We start from the raw sequence: 24,061 nt of genomic DNA, 5'->3' as shown, positions 1-24,061 counted from the left end.
CGCATTCATTATTTAATATTGTAAACGGATCTGAAAGAAAAGATGGCTTAAATGATAATGCACTTACTTTATGGAAGAAAAAAGATGCACAAGCACAGAAAATAATTGTGACAACTATAGACAAGAAAGTTATGATGCATATTTTAAATTGCGAAAATAGTTGTGACATGTACAAAAAACTTTGCGGAATTTATGAACGCGATTCTGAACAACAAAAATGTAGCTTACTTCAAGAATTTTTTAGTTACAATTTTGATTCTGAACATGATATTGCTATGCACATAAGTAAATTAGAAAATATAGCATATCGTCTAAAAGCGCTGGATAAGAAAATTGATGACGAGATGATAATATCTAAAATTCTTTCAAGCTTACCAGAAAAATATAAACATTTTCGAAGTGCGTGGGAATCTACCGCCAAAGATGATAAAACATTAGCTAACTTGACAGCTCGGTTGTTAAATGAAGAAAATAGTAAGAAAAATTCTGAAATTAAAGAACAAAATGTGGCATTTAAAGTACAAGAAAAGAAATGCTTTCGATGTAATTCTAAAGATCACCTTGCTAGATACTGCCCTAAAAGTAGAACTCAAGAAAAATACGTCAAAGAAAATAAATATTACAGAAATAATAGTCCTTCGCATTTTACTAAAGATAATACAAATCAGAAAAATCAACCTCGTTGCGGCATTTGCAAAAAAGCTAATCACGTAGAAAAAGACTGCTATTTTCAAAATAATTCAAAGAAACATGTCTCATTTCTTGCTCCAAATGAAAAATCTTATCAGAAGTGGATAATTGATTCGGGATCCTCTAGCCATATGGTAAATGATGAAACAATGCTAGAAGATGTTGTAAATATTTCAACTGAAATAAGTCTTGCCAAAAACTCAGAAGTTATGGAAGCGAAAAGCATCGGAACCTTTAAAACTGATAACTGCATTTTAAAGCAAGTACTCTATGTTCCTGAACTGTGCAAAAATTTGCTGTCAGTAAATGCAATTACTAAAAATGATGGTGAAGTAAAATTTGTAGACGATAGAGTAGAAATTTCAAAAGATGGAAAAATTGTGTTGAAAGGTTACAAAAATGAAATAGGACTTTACGAAGTAGGGTTGAATCAAGAAAATGAAGCACTATTGACAGAAGATAAGAATAATGCAGATGTATGGCATCGCAAACTTGGACATATGTGTGTTAAGAACATGAAGTGTCTATTGAAAAATTCAACAGGAATTAAGCTAACAGAAAAAGAATTAAATGATGTATCAAAAAATTGTGAAGTATGTCTGAAAGCTAAACAAGTAAGATTTCCATTTAAAACTGAAAGACGAAGAGCAACTAGACCATTGCAAATAATACATACTGACATAAATGGCCCTATTGAAGTAGAAACATGGGATGAAAATAGATATTTTCTAACGTGCATAGATGATTTCACACATTTTGCTATGGTATTTTTGATGAAAAACAAATCTGAAACTCTTAATATTTTGAAGGAGTATGTTGAAGAAGCTGAAGCAAAATGGTCACTTCGAGTAGCAAAAATTCGTTGCGACAATGGTGGAGAATACAGATCAAATGAAATGAAAATATGGTGCAAGTCTAAGGGTATTGAGCTTGATTACACCGTTCCCCATTCTCCCCAATTAAATGCTAAAGCTGAACGCCTGAATCGAACTTTGCTAGACAAAACTCGTGCATTGCTTTTTGACTCAGGTCTGAAAAAAGAAATGTGGGGTGAAGCATTGAGAACAGCAGCTTATATTATAAATCGTAGTCCTACTGAAGCTACTGATGTTACACCAGCTGAAATGTGGTATCAAAACGAACCTAATTTGTCCCGATTGCAAATATTTGGAAGCGTAGCTTATGCCAAAAATCTCGGATACCTAAAAAAGTTAGATTCCAGAAGCAATAAATTTATTTTTGTGGGATACACTAACAACGGTTATCGTTTGTGGGATGAAGAAAAAAGAAGAATACGAATTTCGAGAGACGTAAAATTCATGGATCCAAGAAATAAAGAAAGGAACCTCTTATTTATTCCAACCGATTGTGAAGAAGATAAAGATAAAATCGAAGAAAATGAAGATAAAAACGAAGAAAGTGAAATTAAAAAGATTAAAAAGGAAGAAAGTGAAGTGGAAAATAAAGAAAATGAAGATATAAATGAAGATAACTGCGTAGAATCAGAATTATCTGATACAAATGATGAATCCGAAGAAAATGATAAAAACTTTAGACGTAGTAAAAGAAATAGAAAACTACCTAAATATTTAAAAGATTATGTTTTGCTCACGTACGAAGAAGCAGTAAAAGGACCAGATAAAGAAAAGTGGAAGAAAGCAATAGAAGATGAAAAGAAATCATTGGAAAAGAATGAAGTTTGGGAAGTTGTTGACAGAAGTGTTGCAAGAAACAAAAAGATTCTAAGTAATAAATGGGTATTTAAAATCAAAAACGATAATACATACAGAGCAAGATTAGTTGTGAGAGGTTGTGAACAAAGTTATGGAATACATTACGAACAAACTTTTAGCCCAGTTGTGAGCATTTCATCCTTAAGAATTCTGTTTGGATTGACAGTGAAAAGAGATTATCACATCATGAAGTTTGACATTAAAACTGCTTTTTTATATGGAGAACTGGATGAAGAGATATTTATGAGAATGCCAAAAGGTTACGAAGATGAGTCTAAAATATGCAAACTGAAAAAATCATTATATGGACTAAAACAAGCTCCTTTGAAATGGAATGAAAGATTAACTGATTTTTTGAGAAGTAAAAACTTTCGCCAAATTAAATCTGAGCAATGTATTTTCATCGGAAATGACATAATATTGGCTTTTTATGTTGATGACGGTATTCTTATTGGACTTGATAAATGTAAACTTGATGAATTCTTGAATGTTTTGAAAAAGGATTTTGACATAACATCTTGTGATAAACCAGATTCATTTTTAGGGATTCAACTGGAATCAAGTTCTGATAAATTGAAAATTCATCAAGAAGCTTATGCTGATCAAGTACTTCAAAAATATAACATGCAAGATTCAAAGCCAGTTAATACACCATTACTGAAAACTTCGGTTGATGAAACAGAAAAATCAGGAGAAGTTGTTTTTCCTTTTCGAGAAGCAATAGGTAGTCTTTTATATTTGTCATGCAGAACAAGACCTGATTTAACTTTTGCAGTGAACTCTAACAGTCGACATCTTGAAAATCCATCAAAAGAGGATGTCATAAATTTAAAAAGAACTCTCAGATATTTAAGAGGAAGTTCAAGCTTAGGAATATCTTACTCCAAAGAAAGTAGTGACAAAGAACTTATTGGTTATTGTGACGCAGATTATGCAGGAGATCGTGAAACACGTAGAAGTACTACGGGATATGTGATTTATTATTGTGGTGGACCTATTAGCTGGTGCTCAAGAAGACAATCAATTGTTGCTACCTCCAGCACTGAGGCAGAATACATAGCAGCAGCAGAGTGTTGTCGAGAACTTATGTACCTCAAAACTCCAATTGAAGAAATAACTAGTGAAAGTATATCTGTAACTTTAAATATTGATAATCAAAGTGCTATTACTTTAATTAAAAATGGGATATTTAACAGACGTAGCAAACACATAGATGTTAGATTTCATTACATAAAAGAAAAAGTAAATGAGGGTTTAATTAAAGTAAATTATTGTCCAACTGAACTACAAATTGCAGATATTTTTACTAAAGCATTGGGGTTTAACAAATTTCAGAAATTTAAATCTAAATTGGTTGTATGACCTTACTTATAAAAAGTGACTGGCTAGTTTTATTTATTTTTCTTTTGAAGAGTAAAATTATGTTTGAATCCGATATTGTTTAACTTATTTTTCTTGAAGTTTTTATTTTAAGCATGCCTAAAGCATTAATAATTAAGAGGGTGTGTTAAGAAATAATTATTAATGTTTAGTTGTCTCAGGTTGGCAACACAGTTAAAATATTATATCTTCAGAACGTACTAAATTAGTTCAAGTAAAATGTTTGGTCTTATGTGTTTGTAATGTGCTTGTGTCTTTTATAATAAAATATATTTGGCCATTCCCACTGAGTAATCTCTGCATAAAAGTAAAAACTCTACATAGGAAGCTATCATGTTTATTTTTTAATTGAAACTTGTTATGTAATTCTATAACGTTCTGGCTATTCATTTTCTCGATTGGTTAAAAAAATATTTGAAACGTATTTCAGCTGTCTTTGGTTTGGTAAATGGTAATTTTAATGATGTATATGTTTGAATGTTCCTAAATAATATTTTAAGATTGCATTTTCTTCTAAAATTTTACAGCAAAAAAAAAACATTCATTTGTTTCCCCCCCCCCCTCCTTCTTTTCTTTTTTGAAACTTTTCACACCAATTTTTTCATCCCAGCAACTTACTTAGAACTCTTTTTTTTAGTATTTAACGGGAAGATATATATATATATATATATATATATCCTTATATATTATTTCTGTAGCCTGTTTTTGGTTTCTACGCGAGATCTTTTTCAATTCTTGATCGAATTCCTTGATTTACACCTTATTTTAAAGCTATTCGTGCAGGCTACTGACGAAAAATAGACCCACGGCCTGAAAATTGTTTTTTCTGTCAAAAAAAAACAAGAATTAAGTTTTAGGTTAAATTTATAACTTTAACTTGCTGTGAGACCGACGGAGCTGAATAGCTTGATTGGCAGAGCGTTCGACTGGTAACCAGTAGAATGCGTGCTCGGGCCTACGTCCGAACAATCTGCATCAAAAAATTAGATAAATATCGCGCATTACACGAACACCTAATATCAAAGAATAACAAACGTGAGGGAGTAGAATACATGATGGAAACTGTCCTTGCTGTAATGAAAACTTGAAGCAACGTTAAGCTATATTGTGACGCTTTTTTTTTATAAGCTTTGGCTCCGGTAAGAAATTAAAGCGAATTTATAAGTATCAGGTTTAAGATTTCAGACTACAATGGAAATTGTTTTTTGTTCAGAAAAAAAAATTGTATATTGAAATATAGATTCTTCTAATGAATTTTTGACTCTTTTTACAAGTAAAAAAATTACTACCTCAATTTGAAGGGTAAACTATATTTTCTTTCTTCTTTTTGTAAAAAGCAAATAGCCTATCACATTTTTACTACATTCGAAAAGCTATGCTTAAAAAAAAACTTAGTTCAAATTATTTTGCATTTTAACCGTTCTGTTAAATGATGAACACGTGCTGCCATCTAAGTAATAATGATTCAAGCAGCTTGCGATAACAAATTGTAAATAATTTCAAAAATAAAAACACTTCTCTTCAATATCTTATCTTATATATTATTCGCCGCTCATTTTAAAATTTATTAGGCCAGCTAATGAGGAAAAGTAGATTTAGGTCGAAAAATCAAGTTTTCGGAAACGCCCCTTGGTGTTGTAAAACCTTGATGCAGCCTGAATTACTTATGATTTTTTTTTAAAGCAAAGTTCTAATACAATTTTGCAATTTTGTGCGTCGTTTTCGCCAAGAAAAAAAAAATTAACCTGTGTGTGTGTGCATGTTTTTAAATAAAGCTTAAAAGCACTGGACTTAGTTGTTCGGTTGAATTGATAAGTTTTTTTCGGTAGAGTGTTCGGCTATAAACTAACTGAACTTCGGGCAAGTTCGGGCTATCCGACATAATAGCAAATTTAGATTAATATTACGCATTACATGTACTCATAACATACAACAGATAACACAAGTAATAAAATAAATGCAATGGGAATGCTACTTGGTGTTTCGACTCCTTTATGGCGGCTACAGTTATCATTCGGATAAGTTGATTGTTAATCGAAGGGTGTCTTCTTTTTTTTTAAAGCTTTGACACCGTCCAGACCACTAAGCATATTGTAAGCATAAAAATGTATTAGATTTACCTGAAGGGAATCCTTTTTGTGCAGAAAAACATTTTCATTGTAAGTTGAAATGTAGATTTTTCTAATAGCAGTGTTTGACATTTTGTACAAATGAAAAAATACTACGCCAAATTAAAACTACGAGTTTCACCCAGTAAACATTTAGTTTTTTATTCGAATACGATATAAAACATTGAAATTATTATCAATTTCATTAGTAAGAAATCATTTTCTATTCCTCTGCTTTCGGCTGGAAAAAAAAAAAACATTTTATCTACGTTCGAAAAATTACACTTAAAAAACGGACTCAATTCAACTGGTTTTGGTTTTGAATTTTAAGTGTTCGATTAAAAGCGAAACATGTGCGGGAATTTAAGCTGGAACGGTTAAAGCAGCCTGCTGTGGAAAATAGTTCAATATTCAAAAATAAAAACACTTATTTTCAATCTAATTTATTACTTCTCTAGAATATTTGTTTCAATTGCTACGTGAGATCTTCCTCATTCTTTAACCAAATGCCATGCTTTACGAATAATTGTAAATCGTACCATGTTGGCTAATGACAAAACATAGACGAATGATCTTATCATTATTTTTTTTTTTGGCTTTTTTGCTGCTTTTTACTACGCATTCCTTCAATGAATTGCGTTCGAAAAGGAAGGCGCAATTGCTAGGTTTGTTTGAGTGTCGTGCTGTTAATCAGAATGGCGTCAGTTCGAATCCGTGCCAATAATGTTTCTTCCTTTACCGTCAGATGCTCACATGGGCAGGACTGTATTTGCCACAACCTGTTTTTTCATATGCACAATTATTGCTTTTTCACGAGTCACTCAGCCACACTTTTAATGATATTTATGTTTGCATTGAAAATATGTACAATCAAAAGGTGAGCGATGATCAAATTATCACTACGTTGTATTTAACGAGGTTTTGTTACTGATGTCTTCAAATTTCATGCCTTCTCTTGTGCGCTTACGTTTTTCCGTTTACTTTTTTCGGTTCTTCTTATAATGTTCTTTCTGAAATTTTTAAAGAGCGAAATGCCTTATGAAACGATTTGAAACACAGTGCGGAGTTCCGCACGGGTCGACTAGTATATATATATATACTTATATAAATGGGGAAAGGTTAAAATAAAGCTTTGAAAATATTAGTTAAAATAATCATAACTTTTCTGCTGCATTTCAATAAGCATTTTTTTTTCCTCAAATTCAAGTAAAATGCCTTTTCAGATTTTTCCTTACTTGCCACAATGACAATTATTGTTCATCCACATGCGAATGAAGTTCAAAACTTTAACTAGTCTTTTTTTTTTTTGGAATTCATCTATACATATAATAAAATAAGATGTTTGTGTGTGTGTGTGTGTGTATGTGTGTGTGTGGCGTGCATCCCGGGAAAACGGTAAGACCTAGAAAGATGAAATTTGGTATACTGGTGCAGTTTTTGCTGAAGATGTGCACCTCGGGCGTCGATTTTTGATATTTTAATTAGAAGAAAAGTTATTTAATGTTTTATGCGTTTTTTTTGCACTTTTTAGTACTTTTTACCTCACAGACCCCGAACCAATCGCACCACACAAATATTTTTTGTACTATAGTGTAGAAAATTTAATTTTAAATAGGATGAAGGAAAAAACTTTGAAGATAGAGCAATTTTTGTATTTTTTATAAATTTTTGAAAAAACCTTTATTTCGTATTCTTTTCTGGGTTTAGTTTTTTTCGAAACCCATCCTGCAAAAAGTATTGTGCCCTCAATTCCAAAATTTTAGTTGGTAATAGTAAAAACATTCCGCCCCCTTCAGAAGAAAAAAGTTTTTAAAAATACACAAAAGTTTTTTTTTTTACAATTTTTTAAATGCAGAACACGACGTGACCTGTAAGCATTGCCGGCTAAGTTCCGCACTTCCTCATCCCGTGACCTAACTGAAATCGTTTGCTTTCTCTTCACTTTTTTTTTTTTTAACGTTCAGAGATTTCTTAGATCTTTATTTTTCCAACTTTTTTTTTTCTGGACTGTTTGCTACATTTATTTTTGGTCAAATATTTTTGCGCATTTTAATTCAATAAAAGCGGTGATTTTTTTTAACTTTTGCAAGCGCTGCTTTTTGGACACTACAGGGAACATAGAGCCTTTTTTTACGTGTATTTAAGTAAATAAATAAAGCCCGCGGTTTTTTAGCATGATTTTTGTAGGGATTGATGGTTGTGTTTGGTAGATAGAGAGATGATATTAAGTGGGCAAAAAATGTTTTTTTTTTTTACATATAAAGGATTGTTAATTACTATCAGAGGTAGATATGCTTGGATCGTATAGATAGATAGATAGAGAGAAAGAAAGGTGGACAAATATAGAGGTGGATACAGTAGATGGACAGTAAGAAATAGAGGAACTTAAACGGGGGATCAATAGCCCCCCCCCCCCACACACCATGACTTTGAAAAAACAATGCTTTCACATAAAAGTGGAAATGCTTTTTGTTATTTTCCGACAAAATTTGCATGAAGAGTATGCCTTTTGTGCCTCTCCTCCCCTCCCCCCCCCCCCAGGACGTTTTTCCAAGGTAATATTGCTGGTTTTTCTAAACATTCGATTTTGGTTTATCAGACGGACCGCATCGGGACGGGATCATTTTAGTCCCAGTCATACTTTTGCAAACTGCAGGTACCACAGAGATACCATTTTTTGTGCTATTTTAAAAAATAAGTAAGCGCGCTTTTTTTGCATGATTTTCTTTTTGTTAGGGAATAAGGTTGGAGGTTAGATAAAAATAAATAGAGATAGAAATTGCCATCAAGAGGTAAATTTGCATGGATCTGGAGAATGATAAATCTACAGGTCGATAGACACCGAGAGACAGACAGGCCCGTTATTTAAAGAAAAACAACGGGGGTGGGGGGTTTCAAAGCCCCCCCCCCCCGCTACTACGATTTGAAAATATAATTCCTAACGACGGAACTGGAGACATATCTAGAAAATATTTTATTCAAACTACTAATGTTATAGATAGATATAGATTGATTGATACTGCCACGAAATTTATTTAAGTAGCCGCCGAAGGCGGCAACATTGGCGTAAAAAGGCAAATGATAATATTGATACATAAAGAAAAACATTGATTAATACCGTCACTAAATTGTCCAAGCAGCCGCCGAAGGCGGCAACCCTGGCGCAAAAAGGCGGACCAGCTGGTCGCCGAAGGCGGCTAGTAATGAATAAAATAACTATGTAGGATAGTCACTCAAGTCTTCTGCCAAACTCGGGAGCCGGACAAACTCAATGCACTTGTATCTCTTCAAGGCTCCAACGGCAATAACCTTCTTTTTCCTTCTTCAAGCAGAAAGTTCACACAGCAGGGGTCGGACAGACCGTCCTAAGCCCCTAAGCACACAACAACAGTTGATCCAACTCTTCTCTAATTTTCCCTCGAGCTCCTAGTTCCAGATTCCAGAGAAAGGTTTCTAACAGAAAAGACCCCTGAAGGTCTGACGTTTCTAATGTCACCCCTACACGCGATTACGCCACGCCGTCTCCACGCGTACTGCACGACGGCATTTCTAAGTGTTACAATTGGCGGACAAATGTCTTGCTTTAGTTACACAATAAACTTGTGTGGTCGACAAATCGGCATAACCCCTGCGAGTAGAATACTATTTTAGTTTTTACCCGTCAGCCTAGAAAAAGGCAATTAAAATACATACCAAACAATTAAAATACATACCAATGGGACTTGATGTTGTAATAAAACCTTTCTCTCTATTTTAATTTTTTTTTAATCATTTCGGCACCCTATGTATTTCTCCACTTTGTTGTGAATTTTTTATTGATGATTCAATTTTATAAATGTGTCCACTGTGCACTGTCCAAAGCTATCATGTTTATTAATGCAGTTGTGTTTTTAAACTGAGACTTTCCGTGGGTTTCTATAGTTTCTATTTTGAAAAAAAATATTTGAATCTTACATCTCGGCTGCTCACAGGTAATCTTCATGTGTGATACAGCTTCCCAGATATTTTTAAATAATATTTTAAGATTGAATTATCTTTTTAAAATTTACAGTATAAACACTTATTAGAGCTCATGATTTGCACTGTAAGTTTGTTAAAATGAGAAAATGTAAAAATGTGCACACTTCCATTTAACTTTTATCAAAGATATTATAGTGAACTCAGAATTCACTCTAAAAGTAAAAATTGCTGATTGTAGCTGAAATTGCCGACTGAGTATAGGAAGGCGCCCAGTGGTTGGGAGGTTCCAGTGGCCTCCATAAAAGCCCTTATTCGGCCAAATTTGTCTGATTATTCGGCAAATTTTAAGACATTATTGCATTTTTAAAAAATCCTGACTGTCCCTTCTCATGTGTGCATTGCATATCCGTACTTTATCATTCGGAAAATTAAGAATTTTCCCCAAGAATTTAAGTTTGGGGTGTCCCCGGATACAGTGTCGACAAAATAATACTTTGTTCAAGTAAATGTCGGTAAATTGAGAATACTGTGCAATTAGCAGTCGACGAATTGATTATGTCTTTCAAGTGGGCTTTCAGATGAATAGTAGTACGCAAAATATACATGTTTTTTGGTTTTCCCTTTTTCAATAAGAGGTGAAAACTTGCACATGGTCAAGCTACATACTACTTTACTCAAAGATTTAGAATACAGAATCAACTGAAAAGGCAAAAATGCCGACTCTAGCTGAATTTTCTGAGAGGACGCTTATTGTCTCGGCAAAATGAGCAGTCACAAACTAAGCAATCGGCATAGTGTCAGCAATGTAAAACTGAATGTAAACGGAGATCCCATTCATTAGTTTCTCTTGCGCAAAGTATGAAAAGGTTAGATGTATAACTTTGTATGAATATGCTAACTTTTTTAAAAATTTTCTGTCAATTTAAGCTTTGAAATTCCGAAACATTAAAAATGCCGACTTATGAACTGATTTTGCCGAGGGTGAGACACCCCCCTCACCCCCCCCCTATGGCGACGGTCCTGAATACAGCCCAATTATACAAAAAAAAAAAAAAAAATTAGGGGCCCACTAACCCCACACTTTTGACCCCCACTTTTTGGTGCACCATCCGCATATAGACATTACCTTTAGTTACACAAAATTATTTTTTTGTTTAGTAACTCATTTGGCATATTTTCCTGCTTTAGCAAAGTAGTTTTAAATAAAACAATTTTTTTTCACTGATTAATCAGGGAAAATTGACCAATTATGAATAATCAGCTAAGTGGCTGATTGATCGGTACACCCCTGAAAGCTTCAAAATTCCCAGTCATAGTCAGGGTCAAGCATTTTCCTTCCAAGTCCTTATTTCTACCGGGGCTGCACAGTAAGTGTCGGGGCTGCACAGTAAGTGTCGAACTCATATTAAAGGAAAAGGAGTTGAAGATTTGAAAATTCAAGAATCGGAGTTGATCTATTTCCTTCCAATTTCACACTCATGGTATATTACATCAGGGTAATTTCAATATTTAACAGTTTTCAATATTTAACAATAAAGAGAATTTTCAAAGGGTCTGTTTGGCATATCAAACACATTTTTATACTCACGTTTTCCCAGAAAACATTGGCCCAAATATAATCTGAAAAATAAAATGCGAATGAGTAAAGAAAAAAGTTATTTTGAAAAGAAACATGCACACGCGGCCAACTTACTTGGATATGTCCTTTACTGAGCGATGGAGATACAATTTTTGGGCTATCAGTTCCAAAATGTAACATTATTTAAAGATTAAATACTTCAAAAACAAATAAACTACAAAATGAAGCAGAATTACATTCGATTTTTTGTAATAATGATTATGAAACCTGTCTGCATAAAATTTTCATGCCAATTTTTAAGCAACTCTTTTTTCTTGCATAGCTTTTAAACTCTTTTAAACGGACTTAAAATTTTCGCGTTTCGCGCCAACAGGAAGTAAACAAATTTGGCGCGCAGACAACGAGCTGATGCCATTTAAAGAATTAAGGAAAAACAGAAAAGAAAAAGATATCTGGAAAAAAAAAACTGTTAACAATTTTCTTGATAAGATCAAATTTTGTTTGTACTGAACTATTTTACCTATATTTTTATCCTGTTTTACATGATGAAGTTGTCGTTTAGTCTTAAGAAAATATAGTTTCGATTTCCCTTGCCAAGTAATATGAAAGGAACTGAAGTGAACTAAATATTGTGTCAAATTTTCGCGGCGGGACTGCTTGGAAAAAAAATATTTGCAATTGACTATTGACTATTTTATTTTAAAATATGCTAGATGTTCTTTCTCAAAAGAAACTTTTAATATTCTGCAACAACCAGTTTTCAAACGGGTAAGATAAGAGTTTTTTTGCCTTACATTTTTTCAAGCGACCCAATGAATTTATTCTGAAACTGCAGCGAACAGCGTCTGCTGAAGTTGAAAACGATTTATGAAAATATACTTTTATATATTCTAATTTATCCTTACCTCATCCTGAAAGAAAACGGAAGACAAAAGGAATTGTATGGTTACCAAAAGTGTTCGTGCACCTACGACTTTCAATGAAATAGTTCCCTATTAATTGGTTAGAATTGATACTTCGGAATATAAGATCTATGATCAATTTTCAACAAAACTAGGGGATATTTCGATAATTGGGAATCTGGCGCTGTCGTCTCATTTATGGTGCAAATAATTATATTTTGGTAACCCTGTTGATTTATAGTATTATAGTATCCCTATAGTACCCCTTTCGCTTTGTTTAGATTTGCAATGAAAAATACCTCTCGCGCAGGCGCTGAAACCAAAAATTGACGCCAATGAAGAAAGAGCGCCAGATTCCCAATTATCGAAATATCCCCCAAAACTACATGAAATTAATTTTAAAAATATTAAAACTTAATTTTTTAAAAATCAAAAACTAAAAAGTCACAGAAATTTTATCTCACAAAAGTCTTTGTACACTTAAAAAAATGTCTATATATTATTGAATAATCTAACTTTTTATTAAGTTATTATTTAGTAAAATATCATGCAGTATCAACAACACCTTTTTTAGATTTCGTTCTTTTTTCTCTTTTTTTGCATAATTTCTGAGTAACTGTTCAACCACACTTTGAGTCGTAATATTTCTAGCTCTATTTTCATTTCAAAGCGGTATTTTCCATAGACTAATAATAAGAGTAGACCGAGCTATGGCAACCCTTTTGCTGCTCATAAACCAAACCATGTGACTGGTGGATATCCTAGCAACAGCGGGCGTTGATCGTAGCAGACGATCAACGTGAGCGAGAAATAAAATAAATAGAATTGATGAAACATGGAAGAATGATCTTTTATGGAGTCTGATTTGTAAATTTGTTATTCTAAGTTGCAAATATTTTGTTAATATAGTGAGTTCTTCGTTTAGATAGTATTGTGCATTTTCTTTATTCATTTTTAATAACTCTCTAAGCAATTAAAGATGCAAGCGCCCAAAAAGAATCGGCAAACGGTAGGATTTTTACCTACAATTTCAATTTAAGATACCGATTAGTACATTTTTGCGTTAACGCAAAAAGTTTACGCCATTACGTTTACGCCAACGCTGATGTAGTAGTTCCAAATGAAATTAAAGTTACTGAAAACTGCGATCAAAAACTAATTACTAATGTCAAAATAATGCATAACTAAAAGAAAAACAGTTCAATCATCTCTGCACCTGGGAAAAAAATTATAATAAAAACACATTACGTCTTAAAATACATGCCGAGTGCCAAACTATAGATAATCCTGCCACCTGGCAACCATGCCGCCAAAGTTTTCGCCGAGCCTTCCACCAGTCACATGATGTATATCCATGAACCAATTTTTTCATCAGCAAGTCTGGGGAAGCTCGGTCTACTCTTATTATTAGTCTATGGTATTTTCATAATCGAGCCTCCAGATATCTCTAAATATGTTACATTAAGTTCAAATCTGGAGATTGAAGGAGTATTTTCTAAACTTTAGGACAATTTTCTCGCCAATAGACGCAAACATTGAAAACCGTGTGCTTCTTATAGTTATATTGATAAAAAAGTTGTTTCTGATAACAAACTTTTTGGCTAATAGTTTAAAATTGGTTTTTAAAATATTTAAATAAACAGCATGATTCATTATTTCATCAAAAAATTCCAAACTACCTAGTCCTGATGCTGATATGCACCCTCACACAAGAACACCTTCACCGTCCTGGTTAACTGGTCTTACTAAGTTCTTAAGATTAAGTTCCTAATTTTTTCTTCTATTTACAACTAGCCGCCTGCGGCGACCAGCTGGTCCGCCTTTTTACGCCAGGGGTGCCGCCTTCGGCGGCTGCTTAAACAATTTAGCGACGACATTAATCAATGTTTTTCTCTATAAATCAGTATAATCATTCGTTTTTTAAAGCCAATGTTGCCGCCATCGGCGGCTGCTTAAATTAATTTCGTGGCGGTGTCAATCAATCTATATCTATCTATATCATTAATAATTTGAATAAAATATTTTCTAGATCTGTCTCCAGTTTCGTCGTTTGGAATATTTTTAAAGGAGGGGGAGGGGAGACACAAACGACGTACTTTTCATGCAAATTTTGTCGAATAATAAACAAAAAGCACTTCCGCTTTTATGTGAAAGCATTGTTTTTTCAAAGTCATGGTGTATGTGGGGGAGGGAGGGGGGCATTGACACCCAATGTGCAAGCAGCCACCTACGGCGGCTGTTTGGCTAACTTGTCATTTACCTTTTTACTTCAAGTTTGCCGCCTTCGGCGGTTGCTTAAATAAATTTGGCAGCAGTATTAATCAATCCATCTCTATCATTTTTTTTTGTGCCATTCACATTTTTACGCCAAGACTATCTACCAAAGCCAAGACTATGCCAAGACTACGTACAAGGCTATCTACCTTTACAATCTATCTCTACATTTTCTTATCCATCTCTATTTATTTTGACCTCCTCACCCATTTCCTAATAAAAACAAAGAACACTCAAAAAACCGCTTTTTTTCATTTAAGTAGAGCAAAAAAAAAAAAAAAAAAAGCTCAAATTCCCCGTAGTGTGCAAAAAGTAGCGTTTGACTAAGATAAAAAAAATCTCGCTGCTTTTATTGAATTAATGCACACAACTATGAAATGTAGCGTAATATAGATACAGCGAAAGGTCCAGCTGGGGGGGGGGGGGGGGTTGGAAAAAGAAATAAATGCAATCCCTAAATAAAATAAAATAAAAAAAAAGGAATGAAAAAAAGCAAGCGCTGCTGAAAAAACACGTGGTCATCACGTCAGAAAATGAAGTGAGCTATATAGTAAAAAAAAAAAAAAGATTAACATTGCTTGCGATTAAGATTCCATCGTAAATATCGAATCGAAACCCAAGTAGTGACGTCACAGGCATAAAAGATTGAAGAACGCTTTTTTCGACTGATGCGTGAAAGGACATGATGTGTTCAGCATTAAAAATATTATTAAAAAAAAACTATTGCGTATTTTTAAGAACTTTTTTCTTCTGAAGAGGGCGAAATGGTTTTACTATTACCAACTTAAATTTCAGAAATGAGGCTTTGATACTTCTCGCAGGATGATATTAGAAAAAAATAAAACCCAGGAAAACATGCAAATTAAAGGTTTTTTCAAAAATTCATAAAAAATACAAATATTGCTCTATCTTCAAAATTTTTTTGTTCATCATATTTAAAATTAAATTTCCAACACTATAGTATCAAAAATATTTGTCTGGCGCGATTGGTTCGGGGTCTGTGAGGTTAAAAGTACTAAAAAGTGCTAAAAATCACATAAAACATTAAATAACTTTTTTTCTAATTGAAATATCAAAAATCGAAGCCCGAGGTGCACAACTTCAGCAAAAACTACACCTGTATACCAAATTTCATCTTTCTAGGCCTTACCGTTTTCCCGGGATGCGCGCCACACACACACACACAAACATCTTATTTTATTATATGTATAGATTATGCAACAATTTAACCAAAAATATTGAATTCATTTTTATCTGTAAGTGAGACGTAATTCCAAAATGTTTTGAGCTTATGTGTCATTGATTTAGTGACGAAAAGCAGAAACTTTCTGATTTTCGCACGGCGAAGAAAATTTCTGTGGGAAGAGGTCCCATTTACTCCAGCTAATCAGAGAACTGGGTGAACAATTGTAGGTGAAAAGAAAATGTAAAAATTTTCATTTAACTCCAGAAACTTTTGCAGCACTCAAATGTGCATTTTTCAACTGTAAATCACCAATCACGCTTTGTCAACTTTGCTGATTGACCTTTTCTTACCTTGTTTTCGGTCCAATATTTTTCTTTAAAGCATTTTATCAAGCACTTTACGATGATAGAATGGAATAAATTAACTAATTTAATTTCAAACCAATTTACTGCTACTGTGAGGAAAAAATTCAAATTTTTAATGGTGTTTGTGGTTTTTTACAAGTATTAGCCATTTTAAAGTAATCAGCACAATATTAAGGAATAAGTAAACAAAAAATTAAAGCCAAATGACTTTTGAGGGTCAACACAATGCAAAAATAATAATAAAAAAAAAAACGTCATATGAGGTAGTGAGAAGCAAGGGGATGCAAGTGGCAAAATTAAAAATTTTGTAATAACCACTACACATAGTTGGTGAACCCCTCCTCTGTCTTGGGGCAAGAGATTATACTAGTAGCGCTGGTAGGTGCTGCTGTACAGCATGATTTAGAAAAAAATTTCAATGAAAGCCTAAGTAGGATCTGTTCTTTAAACGTGTTTTACTCGAAACTTAAAGTAGTCCACTTACATTCCTTTGCTTCTCACTGCTTCATATGATAATTTTAATTATGAATTTATTCGAAAATATTTGAGTGTAGAATGACTTTTGTGGCCTATTATTTCTCTGTCTCTTCCTTTTTAGACCCATTTCAAAAAGATCTTTCAATATTTTGAAAAAAACTGCAGGGTTTTATTTAGAATGACATAGGAATGATGTGAAAAATTATTGGACTTCATATTCGAATTCAGTTTCACCTTATTTTGGTTTTACTAAAAAATTTCAAAGTGTATGGTGAACACTTTTGGGAGCCGCTGTATATATATATATATATATATATATATATATGAGTATATATTTATTTTTTATTTTATCTTTATATTTTGATTTAAGAAAAATAAAGGCAATCAATCCCTTTAAACAGTTCATAGTATGTCCATATAAATGTCACTAAAGTTTTCATTTTCTTTTTTTTAAATGATGAAGTTGGTAAACGAAATCTGACATTCCGTAATTTATATCTGTTCTTTTGTTTTATTTATTTTTTAAAGAACTTATACCTTTAGTAATGGTATGTGTATGTTGTGATTTTTCCATGTGCATAAAATTTTGCCAACTTATTTAGTTGGAATTAAAACATTATCAACAAAATGTACAGTTGATGTGTAATTCTTTTCAATGTTTTATCCTTTAGGTTAATAAACAATTAACATCATGAACTTAGAAGACTCAACCCTAAATGTAATCCTTCATAAATTATTGGATCGGTTCATTAATTTGTTTGAGAGATATGCAGAAGACAATAGAATTGACTCACAGAAAATATATTGTGAAATTATTAAAAGAAGTTCTGAGGTTGGTCATGAGCTGAAAAGGATGGCATTCAGTTCTCAAGCAGGAATCAAGACAGCTGGTTTGTAGAATTCAATTAAAAGTTAATTTTGATTTTGAATATTGTATTAGTGTTTCCACCAAACAAAGTGTGCTGTGCCCTGCCCCCTTTCAGGGAGCGCCCCATTTTAGTTCTAGAGAAAACACTATATATTGCATGGTTTAAAATTAAAAAAAAGAAGAAAAACTTTTCAGTTAAAGGTACCTATGTCACTTGGCGCATATTTTTTATTTAGCCGGTCTTAACTTTAATCACTGCTATTGCTAAGGCCGTTGCCAGGATTTTGTTTGAGGGAGGGGTTGTAATGAAGAAAGTTTGTTTGCACTTTTATACATACGACAATTTAGGGGGGAGGGGGGGAGGAGCAAAGCAGAAAAAGAAAAATGTTTAGGAGGGAGAGAGGAGGGATACCACACACACACAGGCACAATACATAAAGACTTTTAATTAATTGGCCCTCAAGTTTAATGTGAAATAGTAAAGTGTACTACCAATCACTTTTCATGAGCTCTGATAACCAGGAGTGCCCATATGATAGTTTGTTGGGGAGCAGCAGACGTATGAGTATTTTTAATACTTTGAAATACATTGCCAAACTGCCACAGGGTTCAATATCGCATTTTTTGACTCAGTGTCAAAAGATATTTTTTTAAACTATGCAATTTCAAGCTATATTTGTTAGAGGAGATTTAAGGAAAAGGGTTTGGTTTGCAGATTCTCTCCCAAATATTTTTGAAGCCCTAAAAAGGAATTTGGGACTTTCCCCAGTAAAAATTTTATGTTGCAATTTTAATATAGTCGGACCCTGATTTAACTCCTTCATCCGGACCGAAACTTTTATATGTTAAATCGAGGTTATTTGTAATATCGGGGTAATTCTCATTATACCCTCGATGTCAACATGATCACTTGATCAGATCAAGCAGCAGCATTATTATAGCATGCATCGTTCCTTCGTTGTATCAAATTCAAAAAAATTTTTCAACAAGCGGCAACAAATATTTCTTCTAAAAAAAATTCCTTGGGTGTAAATATAAGGGCAAAAAGTTCGGAAATTAAGATATTTAATTTGTTTGCTAGTTTTGGATTTTTTTTCTGTTATTTCATTACATCATATTTTCGGATTTTTTTTTTTTTTTTTTTTTTTTTTTTTTTTTTTTTTTGCATTTTTAATGTATCTTTTATGTTCAATATTGTACACCATTCTCTAATAGATTGCATTAAATAAAAAAAAAACATGAGTGCACCAATTTGTTATTAATTCTATTTATAGGTAATTATTTTTTGGAGTTTTTAGTCCTTATAAGCCTTTGATTTTGTTTTAAAGAATTGTGTACGAACCCTGTATCAGCAGGCATGACTGTATATCTTTGCTTTTGCCTCAGCTCGGTTATTCACTATTCAAGACTGATGAGTTCTAATAAGAACAAAACTGCAGTCTCTGAATGTGATAACCAAGCTTTCTGGTATACTGCATGTGATACTATTGCTGCTTTATCTCTCTCCCAAAAATTGTGATCGCCATAAGCATAACTTCTTCTAAGGACCTTTCCTCTTCACTTAAAAAATTTAATTTTAGCCCTTGCATATATTAATATTTATTTTTTCATTTAAATGCATATAGATTCTCAAGACTTGGAGAATGAGTTGAGTGTCAAACTTGAACTTCTAGTGGATAAATTTTCTTGTCAAGATTTTTTTGAATCTGCCTGTAACTTTCCAGAAATATCTTTTGATTACCATTTATCGGACGGTAAGAACAAAGACTTGATATTAGAATAGCATGCATCCTGTATTCATGTTGTATGTGTAACTCAGGTTCAAATTTATTCAATATTTAAGAAAGTTTAAAAAATTTCTAAATGTGGCAACTTTGAGTCATACTTTTTGAATTTCCTACAAGGGCGGATACAAGGGAGGGGCCATGGGGGCGATCACTCCCTCCTGGAGCCAAGATGCAGGAACTCTTTTGGCATGTGAAGTTCGAAAAACGTAATTTTAGACACACTCTTCAATAATGTTACAAAAAAAAAAAGGCTCTCCTTAGGAATTTTTTTAGAATTGTAGTCTTGAAAACTTAATTGTGGCGCATCTCTTAATACTTTAGTGACAAGGATTGGAACTTTGCACAGGAACCTTTTTGAAGTTCCAAAAACTCAATTTTTGACTATCTTAGATGACATGTGATAGGTTTCGGAGCTCTCTCAGAAAAAGTCTTTAAATTGAAGTCCAAAAAGAGCAATTATAGGACACCTTTGATGACTTTTTTAAAATTTGAAGTTTCAAACTAAAAAAAAAAACCTTAATTTGAGACAATCTTCCATGAGGGGAGGCGGAAATTTATAAAAGGGTAAGTATTTGAAATCAATTGCCCCCTCCTTGCAAATTTTCTGGATCCGTCCATTATTTCCTATGCTATATTTTGTCACAAATTTTGTATTTGGTTATTCATATACACCATTGGCATTATTATAATAGGAATTTTTCAAATTCATTTTAAAATTAAATCTACAGTTTGTCAAGAGAAACTAATAGCAGGGGGAAAAAAAACCTTTAAAGCCTTTTTAGCAAAGTTTTGCTTTCATTTCATCTTAATTAAATGTTGGATTCTTTATGGTATTTTTTTCCTTTTCAGAAGATGTTCATAATTTTCTTTACATCGTCATTATGCAACAGGGCAAACTTTTGAAACCATCATCAACTGAACTAGTGAGATAACTTATTTTTTTAACTTTCAATTATAAAATCATGTTTTTATACTTCCTTGAAATGAAACTTTTCTCTTTGAATTTTATACATTTTTTGAGGGGGGAGGTAATAGAATTTATTCTTTAAAAGATATTTTACTTTATACATCTCTAATTTGGATTAAATGAAAGAAAAAAAAACAATCATGCAAAATTTTCTTGCCAAACAATGACGACAGATACTAAAATACTTTTAAGAAATTTAAAGAAAATGAGAAAGATTTATTTAAAAGGCATAACCATGGAAACACAAAATAAAATAAGTTTAAGGATTGAAAATGAGCAAGATGGAAATAAACAATGGATTCAAAAAGTGTTACCGTGGAAACCCAAAATAAAATGCTTAAAAACTTGAATAGGGAACAGATTTTTGAACTAATTCACTTGTAATTTTTTTTCTAATGGAGATAGAGGGTTAAACTTTCAACCTTAGGTCGAGTTAGATCTGGAGTAAAAAAAGCAGCTCTTTCCAATGCTGTCAAAAAGAAAACTGTGGGACAGTTCCTTCACTTTTTATTGATGGATTTAATGAAGAAAGTAGTGCCTAAATTTCAGCTAAGCCTAAAAATATTCGAGCTAAAAACGTAAAAAACTCCCGCTGCAATTAAGTTAGAGCATTAGAACAAATTGCGTAGAACGCGGAAAATTCTTCCCTTTCCAACGATATATAATATTACTATTTGCGAGTAATTTTTCATCCCCATATTCGGGAATTTGTGAAAATTGAGCCTAAATTGGAATAAAAAAAGAACTGATCATTGAATTGTTTTCGAACTGGTCTGCAAACCTTCTCAGGACTTGAAGGAACAAACTGAAAATTTCAGCAAAATCGGCCGGGTAGTTTTTGAGCTTTGCAAGTTCAAACACACAGACGCTTTTCGAGACTTCATTTTATACTATGTAGAGATGCGAATGGTAGGGGAACTTCTCTTCTGTTTTGTATCTAATGCAGCAGGAGGTTACTGAATTTGATTTCTCTATGTTTCTAAATGAAGCACAATACCTACAATAACTCACTCATTTCTTTATATCGCCGGTAAGGAAAACTGACTGAAAACATTTGTGAGTGTCTGGTTATTGGTATCTTTATGTTTTAGAATACTCATTTGTTTTGGGAAAAGAGTATCTATTGTAGTTTTGTTTTTAATTTAAAAACTTCTTCATAAGTTACTGTCTCTGTCACAATGCCTGCCGATTCCCCTTTTTAATTGTTGCCCAAAACAATGGAAGATAACTGTAATTATAAAGTTAATAAACCTATTTCAAGGCTAAACTGAAACTTTTCATATAATACAGGTTTTTGGAGATTTCAAAACAAGTCAAGTTATTAGTTTTATAGCGTTTTTAAAATAATTTTTTCTCACAAAATTGTTTTTAAATTTGAGCTTGAAAAATGCAATATGTAGAGTAGATTAGAGGTAACTACAAGCTATTGTCACTTTATGCGCAATACGTTTAAATTAAAACTAAATTTAAATTAGAACCATTTTCCAAAAATAAGGATGGGTGACAAGTAAATATGTTTTAAATTTCATATATCCTCTCCTCAGAGCAACACTAAGACATCTAATCCCAGAAATAACACTAAGATATCCTACTGTTGCTCAGGGAAAACAATATATGAAATCATCAAAAATATCTAAATGATTTTTAAGTTTAAAGACTTTTTCTGTAAGCTCGGTTCACACTAAAAGGTAAGAAATAAAATAAGTATGATTCCTTGACAACACTCAAAACTTGCAGTTGATCAGAATATCTTTATATTTAAGTTAATTTTAATGTAGCCAATAAAAGTTAAAATTAAAAGCTTGAGAGAGGAAATAGGCTTTGCGTGAGCAGCTTTTACTACAGTATTCTACTGCCTCTATTATTTCTTCTCTTAATTTTTAATTTATATTTTATTGACTGCTTTATAATTAAACTAAATATTAATATTAACTGCAATTTTGTGTCGTAATCAAGATATTATATGCGTATTTGATTTCATACTCTTTCGTCCCAGCCAAGTTTATAAAAATAGTCTTTTGATTTGAAAAACCTTTTTTCAAATCTGTTTTGAAATAGATTTCTGTAAAATTTGAGCTCTATTACAATGTTTTTTCCTTGATTAATTTCTAGTCAAATAAATTTGGATTTCCCCTCACGGCATCTCAGTTTTTAACAAATATTACAAAGCATAATTCCAGTTTTGCGAAGACTTTTGAATTCGGAGTAGATTGTGAACACTTCTCCTCATCGGCACAGTTTCCAAAAGAGCAGCTAGTTTTTGAAAATGACCTTGTAGAATTACAGTAAGTAAATGATTACTGATGCTTTTTATTGTGGTTCTTATTCATGTCATATTTCGGGTATTGGGCTTGCAATTCTTCTTCAGAGTGCAAGTTTTCCACTTTGTTTTTCAATTTGGGTAAAAAGTGTGTGGTGGTATAATGAACTATATGGGCATAACAGCAAATATGACAACTATTAAGGACTTTTTGCACAAGAGGTCCTTTTCTACCATTTTCCTTATTCAAATTTAGCTAAAAATAATTTTCATATTTTTAATGAAGTTTCATGTTTTTTGAGTAACAGAAAGAATTTAAGACTAATAAACAATTTCCCTTTTTAGAGTATTAAAATATTTCTTTTCTATTCTTTTGTAGGAGCTTATTCAGTGCAGATCTTCCTGGTAAAAGCCTAAATTCTGTTAATGTAAGATTTTTTTTTTTTAATTTTATGTAGAGAATGTGGAACAATGAAATATATTGTCAAGGTCACTTTTTCAAAATAAACAAACTGGAAATTTGTTTTGAAAATTACAGTATATTAAAAAAAGAACTATGTTTTTAGCAGTAAAACTTGCATTGAAACAATATTTTTAATCTTTGCCTGTAAATTTGTACCTTCAAAAAAGAAATGGAGAAATTTGGAAAAAATAAAATATTTTTCTAATTAAACATTTTCCATTTGGCTAAAAAAAAAACTTTTTATCAAAGGAATGAATAAATGAATAGACTATGAAACAGTAAATAATTAAATCAATACAGTTGGACCCCTATTTAACGAATTCATAAGGACCAAAATTTTTTTTACGTTGAATCAGTGTTATTAGCAATATCGGGGTGTTAAAAAACTTTAAAAACTGCACTTACCTTATCTAAAACCCCTAACAAATGACTGAGCAAAAATATCCATAATTAGAAAGTGTACACTTTTTATTCAGCATTTCACAACTTATTACACTGTTATAACCAGGGGTTCCAGACGAGTGAATATATTCGCTTTAAGGTGAAAGCATGGTGCCATAAGGTGCAATACTAGCCAGGAAATAGAGCAGAGGAGCCAAAACGACATGCAGTCATAGAAAGACTTGCTGCGCATGCGCTTTTGCCATGGACATGCATTCAACCACTTCAATATGGCGGACAAATGATGGTTGCATCTATGTGTCTTTCCCATTGAATGAAGTACACTATTGGATTAAAACACAACTTTTCTAGGATTAATTATCCGAAATAACAAGTAAGTACAGCTTTTGATCACTTTGTAGCTTTTAGGGCTTTCAAACATAGTTAAAAGTATTTAAAAGTGCATTTACTGCTTTTCAGTTCCCGTTACTGTCGTTTAGTTTCCGTTTATTGTTACTGTCGTGAAATTTCCATCATTCAAAACGTTACCAAAAATATCTATCATTATTTTCTTGAGTACTCGATAAGCAGCATTTAATCACCAAAATAACCAGCTAAGATTATCAATAATCAACAAGTGAGGACCAGAACAAAAATGATTCTTGTACTTCGTAGGATATA

The 24,061-nt window shown here is 32.5% G+C and overlaps 2 protein-coding genes across 2 annotated transcripts in view; one reads left to right on the top strand and one right to left on the bottom strand.

Annotated features, from left to right (window-relative positions):
• LOC129224158 (thymidine kinase, cytosolic-like) overlaps positions 1–11,630 on the bottom strand; it is a 40,756-nt gene extending 29,126 nt beyond the window's left edge. Inside the window, exons 1-2 of the mRNA XM_054858574.1 lie at positions 11,565–11,630; positions 11,460–11,491 (exon numbers count right to left, since the gene is read on the bottom strand). Coding sequence (XP_054714549.1) covers positions 11,460–11,491; positions 11,565–11,630 — 98 coding nt within the window. The remainder of the gene's footprint in view (positions 1–11,459; positions 11,492–11,564) is intronic.
• A 5,695-nt stretch (positions 11,631–17,325) lies between these two features.
• LOC129224157 (gamma-tubulin complex component 6-like) overlaps positions 17,326–24,061 on the top strand; it is a 107,180-nt gene continuing 100,444 nt past the window's right edge. The window contains exons 1-5 of the mRNA XM_054858573.1: positions 17,326–17,544; positions 19,148–19,276; positions 20,159–20,232; positions 22,389–22,561; positions 22,916–22,964. Coding sequence (XP_054714548.1) covers positions 17,346–17,544; positions 19,148–19,276; positions 20,159–20,232; positions 22,389–22,561; positions 22,916–22,964 — 624 coding nt within the window. The 5' untranslated portion in view covers positions 17,326–17,345. The remainder of the gene's footprint in view (positions 17,545–19,147; positions 19,277–20,158; positions 20,233–22,388; positions 22,562–22,915; positions 22,965–24,061) is intronic.

This window comes from Uloborus diversus, chromosome 6 (assembly GCF_026930045.1).
Source record: "Uloborus diversus isolate 005 chromosome 6, Udiv.v.3.1, whole genome shotgun sequence".
In the NCBI taxonomy this organism is placed as follows: Eukaryota; Metazoa; Arthropoda; class Arachnida; order Araneae; family Uloboridae; genus Uloborus; species Uloborus diversus.
Note: the sequence above shows the minus strand (reverse complement) of the source record. Positions and strands in the feature narration are given on the sequence as shown.